The 24747-nt window shown below is 41.6% G+C and overlaps 1 protein-coding gene across 2 annotated transcripts in view; it reads right to left on the bottom strand.

Moving 5' to 3' along the window:
* Positions 1 to 24747, bottom strand: part of asap2a (ArfGAP with SH3 domain, ankyrin repeat and PH domain 2a) — a 73680-nt gene that overhangs the window by 29763 nt on the left and 19170 nt on the right. For both annotated transcript variants that reach the window (XM_061744460.1, XM_061744461.1), the window contains exons 2-4: positions 17796 to 17868; positions 5024 to 5169; positions 2731 to 2805 (exon numbers count right to left, since the gene is read on the bottom strand). In XM_061744460.1, coding sequence (XP_061600444.1) covers positions 2731 to 2805; positions 5024 to 5169; positions 17796 to 17868 — 294 coding nt within the window. The remainder of the gene's footprint in view (positions 1 to 2730; positions 2806 to 5023; positions 5170 to 17795; positions 17869 to 24747) is intronic.

The raw sequence follows: 24747 nt of genomic DNA, 5'->3' as shown, positions 1-24747 counted from the left end.
TAATAGGACCTCAGCTTGTCTGTAGGAGCCAGAAAGAAAATACCATCTTTTAAAAGAGGGTCAAAATGAAGCATAAATATTTCAAAAGGTTCATAAACTTGAAAATGCAAAACCACTGAATCTGGCTGTATCTTATGTATAAAATATTAAATTACTCCACTATTGTACTTTTACTTGTGGCGAATTAAATACACATTCGTCAGAAGTACTGAGCTTTCACATCTGCCTCCACGGGCTTCTTTGATGTTTTATGACACCCATATCAACCCATTACTTGAGCATAATTACTTTCCTCCTTGCTCTTTCTGCAGTCTAAACACTCCGCCATGCAGGTCTGGACTATTTCCCGCTCCTTCCTCTCCTAACAGGTACTTCCCCTGAGACTTGACGAGAGTGAAGGAGAAGGATAATGGGAGCAGATGAGGATAATGATGGAGGGAGGGAGGGAAGGGGAGAGATAAGGGAAACCCCTCCAGCTACAGAACTGAGCACGTTTGTAAAAGTTGGGTGGATACAACCGCCGCCCCATCACTTTCATCCTTACTTTGCTTTTTTCTAACACTCAAAGCTTATTTCCTGGGTTCACTTCTACTCCACAAGTAGTGACATTTGCTTTTGAGTGTGGGTAAAAGAGTACGTGTGTCCAAAGCACAAAATAGCCAGCAGCTCATTAGATCCCGGTCAGCGGGGTAATGAGAATCATCTGAGGGCTAATGAGCAGTAAGTGGGTAAGCATTAGAGATGCAACTGGAGGCCACGGTCGGACAGCAGCGTGGAGGGGTGGCTGGCGGGAACACAGGGCCGTAGCCAAGAAGAGGAAAGGAAAGAGAGACAGCTGGGGAGTTAAAACAGGGACGAGAAGACAAAGACAGGAAGTCGCAGACGACAGAAGCAGATAGCAGCCGAAAAGTGAAGGGACAAAAGTGTGTGACGACGAGGACAAAAGGTGACGGTTTGGAGATGGAAACGCAGCCAAGTTGCTCAGGGTCATGGGGATAACTGGTGTATCCATGACGACTGGCCTCACCAGACAACTGACTTTAATCTCATCTTACCTCGGTGGAAACCAAGACAATGACGTGGCTTTGGAGTGAGAGGTCACAGGCCAATGTGGACAGTAATGAGCGCTGATTGCATTACAAAGACCTCTGATGAGGGCTCGTCTGGTTACTGGACACATACGACTGATGACTGTTATCACTTCGTACTGGACCTCAGTATGCGTCCGTGGCGCCGAGTATCTGAACTTTCAAGTACGGCTGGGGGACTATCAAGCCGTTTTCAACAGCAATTTCAGCTGTATCAACTTTTACAGTAACACTATTGTCTGGTCTTGTGTTGCAAACCTAGTGCGGTCTGCCCCTCTTTCACAAGTCTGCAGCATCTTATTTCTGTTTGGGGTAAAAACTCGTGCACGATAGGTCTCTGCTGTCCTCTCTCGCTCTCCAAGCACCTCCTGTGCAGATCTTGAGGGAGTGGTCTGCACCCCGAGACCTCAAAAATGCTCTCCGGGGCTCATTTCAGACCACATGTCCCTGTAATGAACCCCCGACCACCCTACAGGATTGCATAATTCCAAAACAGGAAGACAGCAGATTGCACATTTGTGATTTGAGCACTAATGTAACACCAAACCTAATTGCAAAAAGGATTTTTTTGTCATAATGGTGGAGCTTTACTGTTCAACACATAAGGGTTGCATCATATTTCAGGTCTGAGCTCTGATCAGATTCAGAGAGCACATGTAGGTGATCGGTCAAAAACTTATCCCCACTCATAATTGTTGACAATCTGCTGATGACATACGAAGCCCCAAGATACCAAACTAGGGTCAACCTCAGGCAAAGTTACTGCTTTTATTGCATTTTGCATTTGAGAATTCTCGAGGGAAAGCAGATTTAAAGATTTGTATTTTGTCTAGTGAGGAATGAACAAAGGAACCCAAAAAAAACAAACTATCTGGGTTAAACAATCAATCATAATGGTGCAAATCCCAAGCAGAAAGGGTTTTCTTTTACAACACATGGTATCCTTGGGTTCTTTACCTTCACAATCCTTTTAAACTTAGACTCAATACCTCTGGTCCCAGATTAACACATAACCTTCCAGTCTTAAGGACTAATTGAAAGCACAAGCGTGCATGAGCGTGCATGAGCGTGCATGAGCGTGCATGAGCGTGCAGAGACACTTCCATCCAACTTTAATCATGGTGTGTAACTGGAGGCATCGTCTTAACACTCGCGCTGGCTCGAGACACTTTTTATCTCGCAATTTGATATCCCTTTTTAGCTCAACTTTTTTCCTTTTTAGAAAGAGGAGTAGTTTGAGGTAGATCAAAGCAGCGTAACATTAACCTTGTTAGCATCACTCAGCGGTTCGACTGTGGAGCAGCTTCAAAACACAGCGAGTCCCGTCTGCGCTTGAACTCCTGCTGCCGGTTTCCTCGGATGAGTCTACAGATTGATATCTACTTTTTATTTCATTGCCAGTGTGGGATGAGAGCTAATCCTGGAACCAGAATGATGAGTATTTTGTCTCAATCAGATGTTTAGTGCTCACTTTTCTCATTTCTCGACAAAATAAGAGGTTTGGGGGTTAGTGTAGTTTAGGTACAACAGTTTCTACAGGTCACAGATGACACAGCCAAACCCACAAGTCAACAAACATCCACTAATCTGACACTTCCTGTTTAGTTGAGTGACATGAGGTGATGCTGGTTAGTTGCCTCACCCCTTTGACACCCTTCAGGTCTCCTTTCAGTAGGCTGTCCAGAGGGAAGGTGATGATGTTGTTCATGTTTTGAAACTGGAAAACAGGCAAAAGACACACTGATGAGGTTACATAAGAGACAACAGACTTAAACTATAACAATGTTTTTGTGTTTGCATATATAGAGGGTTCTTCTGGATAACAGCTGAATAAAAAAGAAAACACAAATACCTTCTTTTTTTATCATCTTGATTAGGGCTGTTCGATTAATCGATTTTAAATCGTAATCGCGATTATGTAATTAGAACGATGTTAAAACGTGAAAATCGTAAAATCGATTTTTTTTTTTAACCTTGTCTGCACACATTAATGATTGATGGAAATACCTCTCAATACCTGCGACAAGTGCCCCATCTGAGAGGCTCTTTAGTGTAGGAGGGGGCGTTGTAACATGCCACCGGGCATCCCTCAAGCCAGATGCGGTAGACCGGCTCGTGTTCCTTGCAAAAAACTTGCAAATGTGAATAGCAAATGTAATGACTGACATTACACAGCTCTACCTCCTTCATGGGTTGCATTATTATTTAGCATGCAAAGACCCAGTTTAGTTTAATTATTAATTAGAAAATGTCTTGTTTTATTTAATTGGAAATATAACTTACTGTATGTTTGCAAGTGCTGATTTGCTGATTTTTTTTTCAGAGATAAAACTTTAAATTTTATTATATTTTTTAAAACTTTTTTTCAACTTATTTTACAGAGTTTTGCACTTTATTCATTCATTTTTGGTTTAATAAGAGCAAAGTTTGCACTTAAAGCCCAATGGGGCAAATGTTCAATAAAAAAACAGCATATTTGAAATCATTTCTTTGCCTTTTGTCAATTCACAAAATAATCGTAATCGAAAATCGGATTTTGAGAGAAAAAAAATCGAGATTTTATTTTTGGGCAAAATCGAACAGCCCTAATCTTGATTATGAAACCCTTGCATGTTAAATAAGGGAAACAATGAAATGACACCAGTAAACAAAATTTCTCACTAGAGATGAGAATTCATATATGAAGAAAAGTCTAACCCCTGGGTCTGCAGAAGTGCCGTGCAACAGCTAATTGGTCCCACCAGAAGCACCCAGACAGGTTTTAAAAGCGTCCTAGAAGCGATAGTCCACTATTTTGGTGTGTCTGAGTGCATTAAAAAAGAAAGATGTGCCGTGCATGGTGTCACATCCCGGCATCCCCAGCTTTCCCTGTAACTACAATGTAATGGAATTGTTTTGGAGGATGGAGGCCAAGGGGTCAAGGGGAAAAGGGGGCCGGCCCCCCTCTCAACCATGACAACCTGGGGTGATCAAAGCCACTAATGGGCATCCCACAGCCAGGAGCACGATCACGTACGATGATTTGATCGACGTATGATGAGCGGTTCAATTTAGAAGTCAAAAATCTCCTTTTATTTTACACCAGTCTTCATTTTTATATGTATACCTCCAGAAAGGAGAAGACATGACGAGTTGTACGTCTTTAGACAAGCAGAGTGCAGCATGATTCTCACATGATCTGAAACCTTAGGATAAACGCGCACTCACACAAATACAGTCGAGATGCAGTGCAGTGAAGTACTCCGTTTCTGAAACGCTCCCAGTGGGACCTGAGGTAAAGACGGAGCTAAACCAGACCGCAGCACTTCTCCTCCATGTACTGTCGGACCCAAGGGTTTGTGTCTAAAACCTCCATTATTTGCAATTTTCTAATCACTAAACTGACTGCATTTCCACAGTGAAAGAAAATTTCAAATACTCGGTTTCTCTCATCTGTTGCTGCAACTGTCCTTCCGCTCATGTAATTGGACTTAAATTACATCTTCACATGCAGGTTAGCCAGAAGCTCATATATATTTCACCCATATAAAAGGTGATAATACTAATGAAAATGCTGAGCCCCTGATCCAAGTCTGAGGTAATAAAGTGTCTGTAGGGAGCGACTGATCCTATACGATGTTATCAGATTTTTTAATAAAGCGCCATATAAAAAAAAGGCAGGTTTTGGACTGAATCAGATCTGGTAGATATTTGGTAGTGAAATGAATGTTGGGCCACCTCAGTGGAAAGCTAGAGCCAACTCCTCTGGGCTTCAGGTTCCTGCTGGACCTGTTGCGCTCAGACTCGTATGTGTGTTTTAGAGAACAGACACAGTGACTCAAGGGGATAGAGACAATTAGCGACAGCATGGAAATCCTTCTCTGTCCTGGAGGAATTCACTTAACTCCCTCCGACCAACACAGGAACACACACACACACACACTTCGCAGACTCACAAGGTTTTTGAAAAGCGCAGTGAGCTCCTTGGTGAAGACAGAGAACTTGAGGAAGGCTGAGCCCAGGTCCGGGTCGTCTCTGTACACGCAGTTTTCTCCAAACTTCTCCAGAGCCTGAGTGTATTGCTCTTCGTTCTCCACGTGGGCTGGAAAAAAAAAACAAAAAAGAAAACAGAATCTTAGCAACGTCTTTTACTACCAGGTCATTAAAAGACAAAATCACTTCTTTAGTATCAATAGTAAATGGTGGTCTTTCAGCATTCAATGATCCTTTACCCCAACATTTAAACCCTTTTTAAACGTTACTAAAAGTGGTTGTATTACACTGCAGGTGTCGCCTGTTTTCACTATTTGATCACTCTAGACTTCCCTCACCCCAGACCTGCAGCAACATGCACAAGCTTAGGCGTGAGTCATTGTTATTTTTACGACAGTTTTTAATGAGGCATAATGACTTAATTTTTTATATTTTTTTCCAGAAGTTGACAACATTTCCTGAAGTCTGAATGGAGTGTCTGTGTCATGTCTCGATGAAATGACCACAGAGAAGCTCCCTCATCGACCATGGATTTGTAGCTCTGTTGACAGCAGCTGGTTTAATGCCAGAGCGTTTTTTTTTTAAATAAAATCTGTATTAAAGCTTTGTTCTGCCAGATAGAGATGAGGATGGCGAGTCTGGAAAGTTCTACACAAACTTGGGTCTCTGTGCGCAGAAAAAACCCCGCCCAAATACGTGTTTAAATTTTCCCACCATATGTTCTCCTAAACAATTAGTTTTTTTTTGCTGATGCCAGTCTTTGCTTATTTGGGTCTTCATCATTTTTTCTTTTTTGTTACTTGGCCCAAATATTAAATAAGGCCCATATACAAGTACAGCAGTTGTAAATCCGCGTAACCCGGTGCATAAAGTCGGCCGCATCGACCACAACGCCAAGCTGAGCTGATTCCACTTAACACATTTCATGGCAGAACAAGCAGCTGATAACAACCAATGCCACTGGGACATAGCTGGAGCGCCGCGAGACTGTTGCTATGACAACACTTACAGAACGTACCAAGAAAGATTGAGGGGTTGGGGTTGGGGTAGGGGTAAAGGAGGGGAGGATTTGAAGAAAGGGAAAATAAAAAAGGGCGAGTTAAAAATGTGAGGAAGACTAAGAAAGACACCTGCAACCACAAGATGACTCAGCTCTCCAGCTTTTAAGATGCCAAACACACACGAACAGATAAAAAGGAGCAGCTGCGCTGGCTCACAAGTGCAGAGAGTATAGATGAGCCTCAATAAGCTCATGTCTCCAGGTATCTGGTGTGTTATTAAAAAGGGAAAAGCCAAAAGCCTCTGAATCACTACCGGCAGGTGTTCTCGCATGAGATGGATCTAATTTAAGCCACAAAACATCTTCTGATGTGATAGCCGTCTTATCATCCAGCTCACCTATGAGACTGCTGAAGTGGTAAGATGACAGGGCTGAACTGTTGTAAAAAAAATGTTTCTCTCTTCAAATAATAAATGGAGGGGGGGTGGGGGTGATCAAACAAGAAAGACACTCTACGGCAGAAGTTTTCCAAGCATCCATACGTGAACAGAAACTCTAGCAGCGCAGTGAGTCGTACCGCAGGTGAGATGAACGTCCCCGTCAGCATCGTTGGACCGGAGCCAACAAGGCAGTCATCTGTTGTTTCTAAAACTATCCGGAGCTGACGCAGCACAACCCGTCTGCCAAGTGAGTACACGTGTAGTTGTTGTAACATGACCTGAACACACCACACATGCAGGATTCACCCAGCACCCTCAGAGAGACCTGTCAGACACGCTGAGCTGATCTATGACGCATGACAACAAAGTCTGAGGTGCCATTTTCCCCACAGCTTACCCCTCTTATCTGCCAGCTCGGTGTTGATGGGCAAATATTTCCAAAATAATGTCAACTAATTTAAATCCCACTGGCTGACTTTTATTTATAAATCCATTTTGGGACGTCTCCCTACATATTTGTGTGTGCACATATGTAGAAACGTCAGCCATTATGGAGAATAGAACAGAGTACAGAACTTTATTCAAATGCAGGTCCCGAGAGCCAGAACTGAACTGGGTAAAAAGGCGTTCAAGTTTTCTGCCCCCTCAACCTGGAATGATGCGCAGAAGGACTTGAAATTGGTTGAGCTTGTATCCTTGGATAAGTTCAAATCAATTTTAAAAGACAGAGAAATTAGCTCTCTCGGTTCTTGTGACTGCCCCGTTGTGTAAATTTTACTATTGTGTTACTATTGTTTCCCCGGAATGTGTGACCGACTGTCTGTGTTTGTATGTATGTATTGTTTTTATTTTGGCCAGGTCACTCTTGAAAAAAGAGGTTTTAATCTCAATTAGTTTTTTACCTGGTTAAATAAAGGATATATATAAATGGTTTAATTTGCATGCACCATGGCAGCTTGTGTTGGCAAATAAAATCATCAACACCACTCACTGTGAATGCTGTTAAATGTTTAAGTCTTATCTGTTTTGTTATCTTCTGATAAAACTCCTACGGAGTCTTGGCAACTCGTGACACATGTTTAAGGTCCTATATCAGTTGTTTGCTGGCAAAAATGTGGAGTGCACCCTGGTCTGGACAGGCAGTCGGTATCAGTCCGTCTCAAAAGGGCAAAACAAAACTGAAGGCCTTGAAGGCACATGACAAAAGCCCAGTGTTCACAAACTGAGAGGGGTTCTGCAGAAAACCAAAAATGTTCTGAAGGGTTGCACTTGCCGGAGGAGTGCGAAAGTCAGGTAAAAACTGCAAAAGTCTGATGCTTTGACATAAAAAGTGACTACGTAGATTGGTTGTGAACTTCCAGGAACAGGAAAGTCACCAATTAGAAAGTCAGTCACTTTTCTGACATCTACTTTAAAACATTGTTCTGAAGGAACAGCGAGCCAAAAGCAAACCTACTGTTACACTGAAGCGGCTTCTAACGCAGGAAGGGCATTAGACTCTGTAATAAAATGCACGCTAGGAAAGTCCGACCAAAAGTGGCCAGCGCTAATGCACGGACTGAACACATGCCAAGACAGAATCCCATCCGATCACTCAGGACACTTCAAGGAGGTTTGGGACACTTGTGTACACTTTAAATAAAGAGTTCTTGGTCGATTAAAATAAAGAAGATACAACATAAAGTAGTAGAATTAGGGTTTTCTTTTTTTAATCCCTGTAACAACACAAAAATGATCCTGTTCTTACAACATACAGTAATGCTCTTAAACGCAGCCACAAAGGGCCTGCTAATACCAGCTGTAGTAAACTCATGTTATCTTTTGGCAAACGTGCCAAAAAACACAGAAAAGAAAAGCATGTACTGCTTCCAGGCGTCTGCTGAGGATTATCCAACATCCCAAACGTTTGTTTTGCAGCTTCTTCCTACATTCTTTCTTACACACACACACACACACACACACACACACACACACACACACACACACACACACACACACACACACACACACACACACACACACACACACACACACACACACACACACACACACACACACACACACACACACACACACACACACACACACACACACACACACACACACACACACACACACACACACACACACACACACACACACACACACACACACACACACACGGTTTAATCATCAGACAACAGACCGGCCTCTGCTTCCGCCTCTCCCACACTTGCTCTGTCTCACACGGCTCTGTCAGGTTCAGTCTGCTGACTCTCAGTAACCCGATCTGTGACCTCACAGTAATTCCTTATCTCTCTAAAGGCTGTGTGAAAACAACGCTGGACTCAACGTCCCCTTAAAAAAAATATGGACACCAGCACTGGGGAAAGGTAGTGCAACTTATCCTGAGGAAAAAGAAAAAAATTCCCAAGAAATGCGGGGCGTGAGAAAGATGATCACAAGTAAAGCGGGACTGGATGGACCTCTGAATAATAGAATACGTTATGAAAAAGACTTTTTTGGCTGCCTATACTCTGGAACATACCCTCAATAAAAAGTACAACTTTTTCCAGCTTCACACTTTGTTTTCCCACAAATTAAGCCAAAAAGAGAAAGTTTAAATCTAGGTGAGACTGACAACCGCTGAGAGACAGATCCATACAAGTGATGCTCAATGCTAGGGCTGTTCGATTTTGCCCAAAAATAAAATCTCGATTTTTTTCTCTCAAAATCCGATTTTCGATTACGATTATTTTGTGAATTGACAAAAGGCAAAGAAATGATTTCAAATATCCTGTTTTTTACTGAACATTTGCCCCATTGGGCTTCAAGTGCAAACTTTGCTCTTATTAAACCAAAAATGAATGAATAAAGTGCAAAATTCTGTAAAATAAGTTGAAAAAAAGTTTTAAAAAATATAATAAAATATAAAGTTTTATCTCTGAAAAAAAAAAAAAAATCAGCAAATCAGCACTTGCAAACATACAGTAAGTTATATTTCCAATTAAATAAAACAAGACATTTTCTAATTAAACTAAACTGGGTCTTTGCATGCTAAATAATAATGCAACCCATGAAGGAGGTAGAGGTGTGTAATGTCAGTCATTACATTTGCTATTCACATTTGCAAGTTTTTTGCAAGGAACACGAGCCGGTCTACCGCATCTGGCTTGAGGGATGCCCGGTGGCATGTTCCAACGCCCCCTCCTACACTAAAGAGCCTCTCTGATGGGGCACTTGTCGCAGGTATTGAGAGGTTTTTCCATCAATCATTAATATTTGTGCAGACAAGGTAAAAAAAAAAAAATGAAAAATCGATTTTACGATTTTCACGTTTTAACATCGTTCTAATTACATAATCGCGATTACGATTTAAAATCGATTAATTGAACAGCCCTACTCAATGCAAAGATGCATTCTTCTCATTTTTGTTTTATTGTATTTTTTTGTTTGGTTTATTGATCCAGTGTACTCACACTAAACTTAGTTTTGGTAACCTGGCAGCCAGAAGAGAAATACATGCAGTGCCCTGGAGGAAACGGCCACCTGAGAGGCAACCAAACTCGGTGCTTTCAGCTGCTGGCCGACAGGTAGGGCTCCAGCAGATATGTCCTCCTCGCAGCTCTGCTCGACCAGCTCCACTGTTTTGTTTTTGCGTTTTTGAGCCTGAGAGGCAGCTGATGGTTTATTCATCAAATCCAGCTGACAGGTGCCTGCAGGAGCACAGGGCTCCCTCCCTCTCACAGTTATACACTCTCCGTCTCTTTCCTGCTCAATATCCCCATATTCCTCGTCTCTGGTCCAATCCTACATTGCTTACTCAGCTTCTGTGTTTTGTTTCTTTCCCCCTTACTGTTATAATCATCTTTCCCTCAGCCTCCCTGTCTTCGCCTCATTATTATTCCTCACACCGAAGCTGAAAATATCCCCTCTCGAGTTTTAGACTTGACAGGCGTGTACTTCGAGAAGTGGAGGAGCCAGAGTCGAGACTCCCCGTTGTGCCTCAGCTTTTTAAAGTTTTCACTCCACATTGTCTCTGAAGAACATCAAGAAAACCGATTTCATCCAGATTTCATGCAGAGGGCCAAGACTGGAGGTAAATACTAGTTCAAACCTGCTTCTCTACATGCAAGCGAGTACAGAGTTTCCAGTTTAGCTGTTAAAAAGGATAAACAACTGGTACAGACCATTTTCCAATAAAATTGTATTATTTCTAAGAACATGGTCAGCTTTTTACATTATTTCATACAACAGATGTTTTTTTGCAGCACTGAAGCAAAAAAAGACAACCAAGTTCCTTGATATTTACCAATGTGGGGAAGCTTAGCTTTTAAAAATGGTATTTAATCGTCCATTTTCTAATCTGGCAAAGCGGTGATGGATCACGTGAGGAATGATCATGTGTGAAATCACTTGCGAGGACTTTCTAGTGCAGTGGTCCCCAACCCCCGGGCCCCGGCCCGGTACCGGGCCGTGGGTCATCTGGTACCGGGCCGCAGAGAGAAAAAATAATTTCAGCATCCCCTGATGATGGATGACTCTCAAACTGATGGTTCACAATGTTTTTATTCCTTGTACAATAAATACACTGCAAACACACTGTAAGAGCTATAAAGGAATACAATAAAATAGAGTTAGTCTTTCTACATTCATATAAGTTTCATTTAACTTAAATACAGACCGACACAGCTGCTGCTCGCTCGGTAATAACAGCTACAGCCTGATTTTTGGTTCCGCGTTACACCTACGCAGAGCCTACGGCGTAGGGTGTGCGTCGCCGCGCAACCTACGCCGTAGGCTCTGCGTAGGTGTAACCCGGAACCATAAATCAGGCCTACCGCTAACCACAATACATGAGTAACAATGACAACCAAACTCAATATGTACATAAATACGGCATAACATTTGCAAAGAAAACAAATCCTCATCAGCCAGGTGCTTTTTGTGTCAGTTGGGCACCACTTTAGCATTCCTGACACTAGTTTAGTCTTTCAGACAAACTTTCTACTGCCGTTAAACTTTTACCATTAAAGTCTGAAACACCGGATGTTTACAATGTCTCGGAGAGACGCCTTCAAAATAAAAGCACTAAATATCAGTCTCCTTAATAAATAAAATAAAAGCCTGGCTTTAAATAATGTTAATGAGACATAAAAACACATTTATAGAAATACTCATATTAAAAAGGTAATTTACAATTTCCATTATTTTATTCTATTTTTTCGAAAATTATGTTTTATTATTATTCATTATTATTATTACTATAGAGAAAATACCACAGTTTTTAATGCTGATCTTGTCATTTTATTTAGTTTTTATCAACTACACCTTTAGATTGGGCCGTGAAAATATTGTCAGACATTAAACCGGTCCGCGGTTCAGAAAAGGTTGGGGACCACTGTTCTAGTGGACTAGTTTTCCGGTGCTGTTTAAATGTGCAGTGCACCTTTTTCGCCTGCTTTTACCGCTGGGGAGCATTCCTCATGGACAACCTCTGCATCAAGGCTTTATTCGGAGGACAGATTGGTACGTCATGTCCTGTGCAAGTCGTAGGCACCTCCATCCTTGTCGTCTTCCAAACATTTTGATGAGCATGCATGTTAATTTCTCAGTCTGTTTATTCAGATGCAAACAGAAAATGGACCCAATCCAGCATAGAGATGCACCGATTGATCGGCCACTGATCCGGATCGGGCCGATAATGCCCCTATCGGTTTTGATCGGAGATCGGAAAATAATAGTTCAGAGCGGGCCGATCTGATGACGTTTACAACAACAAACCGCCGCCCACGCGTGCGTTCCCACACCTCATAACGAGCGGTCCTAAGGAGGCGTCGGCCTCGCCGGTATGGGAGTTTTACAATGTCTGAAAAGGACAACAAATTTGCAGTTTGCAAAGTGTGTGCAAAGGAGATACCACGAGGAGGAATGTTACAAAAGAATTTCAACACAACAAAGCTGATAAGACATTTGAAAGTTTTTCACACGAAGGAGTATATTGAGTTTTTAAAGTTGGCTGCCGCTAAGGCAGAGACAGAACAGTAGCGCGCAGCGGCACTAACTCACCTGTAACACCTGTAACAGAGACTTATATACGACAGGAAGAAAAATAAAGAACTACATCGTAAGGTAATGAATTCATATGCTTTGCTCATCAGCCGCTTTCTGTTATAGAAGACATCGGGTTTAAACACGTTTGCAGCTTGGATCCGCGGTGCGCGCTGCCGCGTCGTAAATATTTCACTGATGAAATCCTGTCGGAGTTTTACCAGAATATATACAGTCCAAAGCCGTGTCAGACGTCTTCACGAGTGACATGTGGAGCTCTAGTGTGAAGAGTTTTGATTCACTCACAAGAGTTCCCTCACACACGGCGGATGCTACCGCTAAAGCTTTAACAAAGCTTAATTCATAATTAATTTCTATTTTAAGATTTAATTCCTCTTTCCACAGGAAAACTAAGGTTTATAGTTTACAACTTGTATCAACTTTTAGAGAGTGACATGTCTGCTGTTGTCTGTGTTGGTCACATGTACATAATTATTACCACAGGAAAGCTGAAGCTACTAAACTACACTTACTCTTTGTAAGCAGAGTCTAAATCGTCTCTAAGAGTCTCTAGTGGGAAATATTACTCATTGCCTCAGCCTGAACTTAGACAATTTATGATACTTTCTTATCTGCTAATTTTTATACCTAATGGATTTCATGCTGTGATCGGTGATCGGCAAAATCGGGATCGGCAGATACTGGTTTTCGAGATCGGTGATCGGCCCTCAAAATCCTGATCGGTGCATCTCTAATCCAGCAGTGCCTCTGGATTGGCAGACCAGGCTAGGGATACTATTTTTTTTTTTTTTAAACAGACTCAAGTGGAAGTGGAAGTGTTTCATTCAGGAGTTAGGGAGGAATGGAGGGTAAGATCTTTGGTTCACCAACTTCCCGTCTTCCCTTTGGTCATTCAGCTTTACTAATCCAGCTCAATGTATTCCACCTGTGCCTCCCCTCAATGCTCATAACCTGGTCTCTCTATTCACAAACTGCCTCCCTTCTCTCAGCGACCATCCAGCCAATCGGCCCTGCGTCTTTGACGTTTCTCATTTTCAGTGTTACTTTTAATCGGAGCAGGAGGAGGATTTACTGGCCCAGGATTCATACCATGTGCCGAGTGAGACGTTTCCTCATTCTTAGCAACACCTTAGCTTTCCATGCACTCATGGCTACGGTGCCATGATTATTTCTTGCATTGAGGATATTATTGTTCTTTCCCTGTTTTCATATGGATATTACCGCCATGCCACATTTGTTCTTAAGGAGTCACTGCTACCATTTAGGGACTACGGATTGTGTTTCCTGCCTTGGCTTTGGTTTTGTTGGATGATTCACAGAAGTTAAATGTAGCCCTGTCACTGGCGTATCTGCACCTTGTCACAGGATGGAGTTGGTCAACTTTTCCCACAGTCAAACCATATCCTGGACCACTTGTGCAGCACCTTCCCTCCGTTCCTCCCATGGATCAAACTGCTACCATTACTTGCACCTCTCTCTTTCAGAAGACTCAGGTTCTGTCCCAATACTCCCCCTACCCCTCGTTTTCATCCCTTCCCCTAAATTTTGCGCGTTCCCGTGAGGGTAGTGGTGTCCCAATTCCTCTTTTCACCTAGGGGGAGTGCACATATCGAGGGCGAGTGGTTATGAATCTGGCCCTTCAGAGCGAGGCGATGCACCCTACGGATCGAAGGCTAGAAAAAATTCCCAGAATGCTTTTCGTCGTCATTTGCGGACTGAATCAAAAAAAAAAAAAACATGGCGAATATTTCTTATTTTTTAGTGAATAAAATCAATATTTTGTATTTGTATTTTATAAAAATGCGTTTTGATTACATTTCTAGCGAGAAATATATATTTTACTTTCATAATATTCACTCAGTGAATGTACATAATCACTCGTTGCTGCTGCGCCCTGGACCGCCGGCTCTTATCATCTCCGAAAACATCGGATCAAATTTCTTAACAGGCGTTATTTGGATAAACTGAGCCCAGGTTGGGGATCTTAACGGTTACTTTTACGCCTCAAAAAATATTAAAACTTAATAAAGTTCCATATTAACAGCGCTACAGCTAAAATTAAAACAGATTTTGGCTCTCAGCTTCCTGATTAGGAGTAGGGATGAAAACGAGGGGTAGGGGGAGTATTGGGACAAGCCCCTGGGAAGATTTCAAGTGCCCTAAAATCTGTCCCTTCTTTTTTAGGGGTACTGAAGAAAAGAAGGGCGAGTGAAAGAAAGTAGGGCTAGTGAAGAAAAGTAGGGGGTGTATTGGGATTGGGCCTCAGTGTCCCAGTTTTTCCCAAGGACTACACTTGCCACCGCCTGCTATTTTACTTGTACATCTGTATTATTAAAATTGCTTTAACCGAGACCTTGTCTGGCATCTTTCTGGCTCCTGCCAAACTCAGTGTAGACTGTATTTAAGTATTTTGTGGTGAAGAGAGAGCCGAGTCAAAGGACAATGCTTCTGTTTACCACGAATAGTGAGTGGAGACCAAAAGAACCATCACATGAGGCGGAAATCTTCCTCCAAAGGGTGAAAAGTTCAGTTATCTGGGGCAGACTCTGGTTAGGGTTCCTCCTGGACGCTTCCCCTCAGGATGTGTTTCATGTTTCATGCACGTCCAACAACCTTCGGATTTAACTCATTTCAAGGAGACTGTCCCACACATATGTTTCCAATGATATCACTTCTTAAGATTCCCCCTATTTAGGTTTCAGAAAGACCGGGTCATCTATTTCTGCCTGCATCCTAAAGAGACTGGAAGAGTAAATATAAATGTCATAACTAATTCGGGGTGTAACAATATATCGTGCCATGATAAACGACAAACTGTAGTGTGATATTGGGTTATTAATATTTATATATTGTGTTAGCTAGTAACGCGCATCCTATTGGTGCAGCGGGATCATGTGATGACCGCGCCTCTACCCGCAGACGGAAATCTTACTACGCCCAGAAGAAACTAGTACCGTTTAGCGGTCCCGATCACGGGACTCTTGTTGGGTTTTGAGTACTTATAAGGTGAGCATGAATCAATCTTTTTTATGATGTAAAGATTGTGTCGTCCCCAAAGGTGGGAGCGGGATGAAACGATAACGGGGTTCACCTTACGGCCTCAGGCTGGAGCATGTGAAGCTCTTAGCTCTGGCAGAAGATAAATAACAGTCATGTTTCATTTTTTGGGTTGCGAGTTTCGGACTTTACATAGTTTATTTATTTACTTTTATTTAATTTTAGTTGTTACATTTCTGGAAAAGAAAAAGTCAAGTCATACATGAGAGAAACTATTCAGTTTGTGGCAAAATATTTGTACTTGTATGAAAGTGAAGATGCATAATGCAAACCTGACATTTACTTTTAGTTCAGTTTGTGGAAAATGGTTGGCCTGGCTTTCTCTTTAAAACTTAAACAATTATAAAGCATTACAAACTGTAACAATAGGGCAAACGCACAGCATTGTTTTGTATTTTGTGTCTTTCAAATAAAAGACAATTTTTTCCAGTCATATGTTCCTCATTCAAGGTTGTTAAAAAATACTGCTATAATATCGTATCGTTATCGTGACCTCAATATCGTGTACCGTATCGCACCGTATCGTGAGATTAGTGTATCATTACACCCCTATAACTAATAAAAACAAGACCAGGGGTGCCTGAGATTTTTGTGCAGTACTGTAAAAACACATGCACTTAAGTCACCATGGTAACCAGTTTCTTAATTTGTCTTTTTAACTACATTCTCCTATTTATACATCAAGAGTCTTTATGTTGCATGATTTATTTATTTATTTTTTTTCAAATTCAGGATCAGCATCATTTGCTGGTCTTTTCATACAGAGGGAGCGTTTCCTTGATGTGCCGTATGCCGTTTTAATCCGAAACGCAGTCGCCTGTTGGCACAGAGTTGTTGATGCACCCTTTCAAGAACTTTTAAAGCCCTGGAGTTTTCCAGTGTGCAGTCTCCGGCTTTGATGTAGTTCATCCTCACCAATTTGATAAGCGAGTACAAATCTTTTGATTTCTACACATGTATGACTTCAGTGCTGTGAAAATCTCACATGATTCCTGTCTCTTTTTTTTTAGTGCCCCCCTTCAGGAACATCTTCAGAACCGATCAGTGTCTTGACAGCTGTTCCATGATGACAGTTAACAGATAACCTTGGCTAATGTGCGCTTTAAAAAGCGAGTAACAGCATTCTGAGTGGTATTTCCACAAGCAAGACGCTGTATCTACTGTAAACACTGATAAGCACCGACTGAAATCTGGACTGGCTTCATGCTCAGAGGCAAAAAGGATTATGTACTCGCTCAAAAATTTCCCCACATCAGCCAATCCAGCTGATAACCAAATTCAACCGCCTCAAATAGCTGCGGTACTTGTACATGTTCACATGAGGCTCTTTTACAGGCAAACTTGTACTTAAAAAGCCTCAGACTGTCATGTCTTGGAGGTCTGGCATCAAACAGGCAACATATGCAAGTGTAAACACACGTTTGATGCTACAGTGAGGCCCGAACATGCTTCAGCACCCACACACAGAGAACATAGCCTGTACCCCTTCCCCAGCTGTTCCTTTCGGGGTCTGGATCAGACAGCTGTCCCTCTGGGCTGAACAGAGTTCACACTGTTCTGAAAAAGAGCCGCTCAGCACATTGTTCAGAGGTCCCTCTCCTCTCCCAGCAGGGTTCTGCCAGGCGGCCCGAACAAAAGAGCATGAAACACCCAGTTCTGGCACCACCAGCCACAATGACCACCAGAGACACACACACACACATACACAAATACACACACACACACACAAATACACACACACACACGCTAAAAAAATAAAAAAATCTGCCCTTCCAGCCTGTGCTTCAAAGGCAGACACATAAAAGCATTATGGGTACGATCAATGCTGGTGTATTTTTAGAATAACCCGATAAAATACAGCATGACAGATGTATAACAAATAAAAGTTCCTCATTTTATAACATCAAAAGCAAAACAAGATATGAGATCATTACTTTAAATTAAATAATCACTTCATTGTTAGATCATTTAAACCAAAACTTTTACAACCTGTGTTTCATTAAAAAGAAATGGAAGTAATAATCAGCACACTAATGTAGACACGTGTCTTCTGTAGCTGTGGATCCTGAAAACAGACCTCAACCTCCTGCAAGCTTCGTATTTCCAAAGAATTCAAGATTTGTCTAATTAAATTGAGAGGAAATGAAACTCCTGAAGTCGGAGTCAGGGGGGGGGGGGGTTACTCACCCAGACCAGACGCGTAGATGGCCTTGACCGACTTCTTCATCTTGTAGAGAACACTGCGATCCACATCCAGAGCCTGGACACACACACACAAAGAGATTCAGACACCAAGAAGTCGCCACCCGAGATAGAGAAGGTTAAAGAGTGTTTATCTACGGGCATCATGAGGATAAGACACTTTTAACTGTCTGAGATCGTGTCAGTCACTATATTTGACTCAGACTCCATTTCACTAATAGACTGTGTTTATAGAAAAAAAAGCACAATAAAACAACAGAAATGGGCAACTAGATACTGAAACCTGAATTCTGTCGACCTACAGGATGTGGAAAGTCGACTTAGCTGCTCTTAATCTCCCTGACTAAACCCTGAAACCCTTCAGAGACGCTGTTAAACCCCGTTTCAGGAGCAGCAGGTTATGCTGTTGTTGTGCTGAGTAAAGTCATATCTTTTGACATTCCTCTTTTTGTTTTTTTTCTTTGCCTAAATCCTGAATGGATGCCGGTGCGTGTTGGGTATTGTTAGTGTGGGTGAGACTGTGCCAACTCCTCTCCAGCTCCACGCTATAAATTATTCATGGTAAGCCAAGAATAGACCCGAGTTCCCTCATTAGTGAACGTGACTGTGTGTGCATGTGTGTTAAGTGTATTTATCAATACAAATGCTTCTGGGACTAGAGCAGGGAGAAGTCGAGGATCATTACATGAATACAGTTCCCCTATCTATATACTAGGGATGGGCGGTATGGACTAAAAAATGTATCACGATCATTTCTGGCATTTATCCCGATAACGATAAAAATGACGATAAAAAAAATACCTTTTCTTTCTTTCTTTCCTTCTTTCAGGCTCATTTCTTTCTTTCTTTCTTTCTTTCTTTCAGGCTAATTTCTTTCCTCCCTTCCTTCCCATTTCTTTCCTTCCTTCCTCCCTTCCTTCCCATTTCTTTCCTTCCTTCCTCCCTTCCTTCCCATTTCTTTCCTTCCTTCCTCCCTTCCTTCCCATTTCTTTCCTTCCTTCCTCCCTTCCTTCCCATTTCTTTCCTTCCTTCCTCCCTTCCTTCCCATTTCTTTCCTTCCTTCCTCCCTTCCTTCCCATTTCTTTCCTTCCCATCTTTCTTTCTTTCTTTCTTTCTTTCTTTCTTTCTTTCTTTCTCATTTCCTCAATTTATCATTTTTACCGCGAGATGACAAATTCTTACCGTGGGGAATATTTTTGGCGGTTTATCGTGAACGGTAAAATATCGCCCATTCCTACTATATACACAAAATCTGTTCATAAGACATTAAAATATAGTGAGGCACATTTTCCCTCCACACCAATAAAGCCAGACTGTAACCAGAGAAAACACCGGGAGCCAACCGGGACAATGCACCACTGTATCAGTCCACGAGTGAGGGACTCTTTTGGGATGAGGGGGATTTAAGGAAATTTGTTTTCATGGACTTTATTAAGAACGTCCGCTCGAGCGGGAAAAAAACAAAAAACGCCCTGCTCCCCATCTGACACGTTTCATTTCTCCTAGACTATGGTTGCAAAAAAAACACACGCACAATATGTCACACATATTATAAACTCACAGCCATGAACAGGTTGGTCTCACCATGAGGTCAGTTCTTGGTTTTCACTGCGACCGTGTTTCATTCACGCGAATATGAATTTAAAATAAGAGGCTGAAAAGACCACAGGAAAAGTGACAGTTATAAATTAAGTGCTACTGGTTGAGGAAGAGGCAGCACTTTAAAAAAAAGGAAGAAAAAAAAAGACAAGAGCGTTGACAATGTGCTCTTTCACTCTTCTGTCAATAGACTGCGAGGGGCCACCCTTAAAGAGTGAGGAGGGGGAACAGTCAGGCTGTCAGGACAAAGTCGCTCTGGATGGAAACGGGGAGCAGAAAGGACAGTTTTGAGCACGTGTGAGTGTTCATACGTGTTTAATTGTGTTTTAATAAAATGTCTGTGTCTTCTGAAGAGTCCTAAACGTTTCTCACAAAACAAAACTCCAGGGAAAAACCAGGGAGACGTAGCAGAAGCAGAATCCAGCTATATCTCTTAACTGCAACCAATCTCTTCTCCCTCAGTTCAAGGAGGGACAACAACATCTTCTTTGTATTCTCTGACAGACTCAGAAATCTTGAGTTTAAATTAAGTTCCAGCAGCAAAAAAAGCTTGTAGCACACCACGCTAGTTTGTAACGGTTTTCAATTTTGAAACAAAAACTACGAGAGCTGAAATCCCCTCATCCTGTCCGCAGGCTGAACTTCCGAGCGAAAGTGGATCCCCATAAAAGTCCTAACAACCAGTGTATCCAGAACAATATCAATGACCAATACCAGTGATCATCCCTCTGTCCTGTCAAGTTGGAGAGAAACTCGGGGGTCATGAACGATGAACAGTCGTCCTTGATCGACAAGCTTGCCTTTTATGTGATTTATTCTTTTTTTTTTTTTTAAGAAACCAGGGTGTACCTATCTATGGCACACAAGTCTTGATGCAGGACCTGGTAAACTCTCACTAAAGTTACTGCAACGCTCTTCTCTCAGATCCTCCTGCATGCACGGTTAAACTTCTGCAGGTGATCCAGAACGCAGCGGAGCATCCGGTGCTCAGCAAACCAAACAGGGTCCACGTCACACCGTTACTCGCTAAACTTCAAGCCACTAATGCTTGCCAACAAAGAGACTTCTAGATCTGCACCAGTTAACTAAGCGTCTACCCTTAAGGCGTATACACCCGAACGCCGTCTGGTATTGCGTTAAGGCAAAGCACCAGACAAGAGCAGGGGCCTCCCTCTTTACTTTCTAGAAACTCTTAAGGCACATCTTTTCCAAGAAGATCTCCACTCCTAACTGCACTTTTCCACTAGGGCTGCAGCTATCGAATATTTTAGTAATCGAGTATTTTACTGAAAATTCCATCGATTAATCGAGTAATCGGATAAAACATATTTTTGTTTAGTTAAAGAGCAATTATAAATATACATAAGATGTTAATTGACATTACTAAGACTGAATTATATAATACAGTAGGTTCATGGCTGTGCATTTAAAGGAGCCGTCTGTAAGAAATGGCCAAAACTGGTACTGCAGTCACTTTCAAAATATTGTTGAGCAGCGTGTACCCTCCCCCTCCTCCCCCCAACCAGAGGTTGCCAGGTAGGCTGCAGAATGCAGCAGGAACGTAGGCTGCCATGGCTGCGATAATTAGAGCCGAGCTGGCAACCCGGATGCCGAAACAATACTGACTTTGTGATTGGGACATAGGTGGAGGGTGGAGCTTCAGAAACAATACTGACTTGGTGATTGGGAGATAGGTGGAGGGTGGAGCTTCAGAAACAATACTGACTTGGTGATTGGGAGATAGGTGGAGGGTGGAGCTTCAGAAACAATACTGACTTGGTGATTGGGAGATAGGTGGAGGGTGGAGCTTCAGGCCAAAACAAAAAATGACAACATAAACATCAGTTGAGGGCTGCAACTCCTCTTTTTAAACTGGAATATCCTGGCCTGAGTGCTGTTGTCAGTGACATAAGTATTTGAAATGAACATGATTTTTAAATGTCTGTTGACATATCGGGGTCATTTAATGATTCGTTTTATTATTGCTCTTACATACAGCTCCTTTAAAAACCCTGAACTTACACCAGTTGACCAAATTCACTGCCTTCACTCAAAAAACTAAGGATCTTACCAAGAAATGTTCTTATTTCTAACCTAAAAATGCCATTACACCTGATAACACACATCACTTAAAAGATTAGGTGTTTTTCCCACGTGTTTTAATTGAACTTTCATTTGTGTCAAGCTAATTTTAAGTTTTAAGTTAAAGAGAAGAATATAGAGTGGATTAAAAATAAAAGTTAAGCACTGAGCTACATGTGTCTCCCGTCTGAGCCATTGCAGACTCATTGCCTGAGCATGGCATGTTACAAAAACCAAACATATCCACCGCCTCTTTCTTCTTCCTTTACGAGCGTGGCGTCAGTGCGTTGTGCCGCATTAAACGTAGTCCGGGCGAAATACCCTGCTTTGAGCTGGCAAAATTAAACGATTCCTCGAGGCAGAGAAAATTCCTCGATCGTTTTTTGTAATCAAATTACTCGAATTATTCGAGGAATCGTTTCAGCCCTATTTTCCACATTCTCTTTCTCTACAGGTCGACCTTCCACTTCATCATTTTTGGCACCCGACGTACTTTTTTTTGTATTTATCTAAATGACTTTTTGCCAGAGTGTCCAACTGGACTGTAGCTTGATTGTTGTTCCTTATTAGTAAGTCACTTTGGACAGAAGTCGCCTGCTAAATGAGTAACTGCAAGAGTTTGGTAACTGAGGAATTTGTTTCAGCAGTTCAGAGGTGAAGAGGACTTCCTATTCTTACTTGACACTAAATGTCAGCTCTACTCAACAGCTCGGTGCCTCTTTTGTTCTTTTTATGTTAAAATGTTTTCTTCAGAGGGGCACGGGTCAACCAGCCCTACACTCCCTCAAGCAGGTTGACCCTTCAACCTCTCCAGCGCACAAGATGCTGCCTCCACCGCTTCCAGGGAGAATTTCAGTTTTCAGCCGTGCCTCTTGTCCAGAGAGATTTCCATGTTTTAAACGATCGGCTGTGAAATTCAAAGTGAGCGTGTATTTTCTAAATAGAAATAGAAATTTCACCACCAGTGCCTGATGAAAGTAACACGTGCTATAAATAGAAGGCGTCGCCTTTTAGCAGAGGATCTGTGCAAATGAAAAGAAGCCTCTGAGTAAAAGTGGGACTTAACGGAGCTGCGGTTTTAGTTCCTTCAGTTCCTGTTAAGTGACTCATCTGTTACATATGCATTTATCCCATTATCTCTGCGTGGCTCAGACAGACTCTCCAGCTACAGCTTATTAGACCTCACACAGCCAACTGTCTGCTCGCTGATGAACAGGTGTTTACAAAACAAGAAAAGAAAAAGATTAAAGCAAATACAGCTGTTCTACCAAACAAATCCGGGATACGCTTCTGGATCCACCGCTGAGCTGCTGCAACGACAAGACGACTCAACACAGAGCTGACGTCACTTTGAACTCCACTTATGAGAGGTGTTTCATTTTAGATCCAACACAGACTGATGCATAAAACAGTTTCAGAGTATGATCATACACTACCGCCTCCCAAAAAAAGAAAGTCGCAAAACATTTCACACAATTCAAAACAAACATATAATCTTCCAATTGTTTGAGGGCGAGTGTGTTTGGGCGTGGAGCGTGCAAGGTCAAACACGGGTGAGCGACTTAAAGTTAAAGCATGTAACACGGCTTAACAGCTCAGAGGCGTACAAAATCAGCTGAGATCCAAGACAACCTGTGAGTGTTTGATTCAGGACTGTAGAATTAAGACTGCTTAAGAGAGGCATATCGAACACAGCCTGCCTCTCTGATGATGGATGCCTGCACTCGAAACCCTCCAAAGTGCAAGCCAGAACCACTCCAGCTATCACAGCCCGCCAAGTCGTACATAAAATTATGTTAATGCCACAAAAGATCTGGTAAACAGAAATGCGGCACTTTGTCGAAGTCAGCCGGACTACCTGGCAATGAGTTGAATGTTTTCGAGGACGGACACGAGGCAAATGGATACAAGATTTATGACAATCTGTTCAGTTTGTGACTGAAGCTTTTGCTGCATATGCTGCATCAGTGCTGCTCCGCTCCAGTATCACATAACTGGTTCAGTGGGCTGTTAAAGCTTCTGTGTCTGCTGTTGCTACGTCGACTTCAACTAGACAACATTCAGACAACTCTGCTTTCAGTTGATCTCATGATTAAAAATTTAAAAATGCTTGTTTTGATGTGTGAATACTGTGCAAGGCAGGTTACTGTAGCAATGATTTGTCATGACTTTACCAAAAGTTTTACAAAAAGGAAACTTCTGCAGCACTGGAAGTAAAAGAGAATCAAGTTTGCTTGCATACTAACGTCCTCTTTGAACATTTTATTGTTCCTGTATGTAAAACAATAAATATCAATAAATATGTTTGGAAAAAATCTTTAAAGAACCCATTTAATATTAAAGGAGCTTGAGGAAGGATGGAGGCAGGATTTATGAAAAGAATTTGTATACGTTAGGGCTGTTCGATTTTGCCCAAAAATAAAATCTCGATTTTTTTCTCTCAAAATCTGATTTTCGATTACGATTACGATTATTTTGTGAATTGACAAAAGGCAAAGAAATGATTTCAAATATGCTGTTTTTTTATTGAACATTTGCCCCATTGGGCTTTAAGTGCAAACTTTGCTCTTATTAAACCAAAAATGAATGAATAAAGTGCAAAACTCTGTAAAATAAGTTGAAAAAAAGTTTTAAAAAATATCATAAAATATAAAGTTTTATCTCGGAAAAAAAAAATCTGCAAATCAGCACTTGCAAACATACAGTAAGTTATATTTCCAATTAAATAAAACAAGACATTTTCTAATTAAACTAAACTGGGTCTTTGCATGCTAAATAATAATGCAACCCATGAAGGAGGTAGAGGTGTGTAATGTCAGTCATTACATTTGCTATTCACATTTGCAAGTTTTTTGCAAGGAACATGAGCCGGTCTACCGCATCTGGCTTGAGGGATGCCCGGTGGCATGTTACAACGCCCCCTCCTACACTAAAGAGCCTCTCCCATGGGGCACTTGTCGCAGGTATTGAGAGGTATTTCCATCAAACATTAATATGGTATCAATCATTAATATGTGTGCAGACAAGGTAAAAAAAATAAATAAATAAAAAAATTTAAAAAAATTTTAAAAAATTTAAAAATCGATTTTACGATTTTCACGTTTTAACATCGTTCTAATTACATAATCGCGATTACGATTTAAAATTGATTAATCGAACAGCCCTAGTATACGTTTTAAGTTTTCTATTAATAATGTCAGATGAAGCGTTCCAAACCAAAAAGAATGAGCCCTCTAGTGTATCTCTCCGTTGCCTT

Source organism: Cololabis saira, chromosome 16, assembly GCF_033807715.1.
Source record: "Cololabis saira isolate AMF1-May2022 chromosome 16, fColSai1.1, whole genome shotgun sequence".
Taxonomy (NCBI): domain Eukaryota; kingdom Metazoa; phylum Chordata; class Actinopteri; order Beloniformes; family Belonidae; genus Cololabis; species Cololabis saira.
This window is presented reverse-complemented; position numbering and strand designations above follow the sequence as displayed.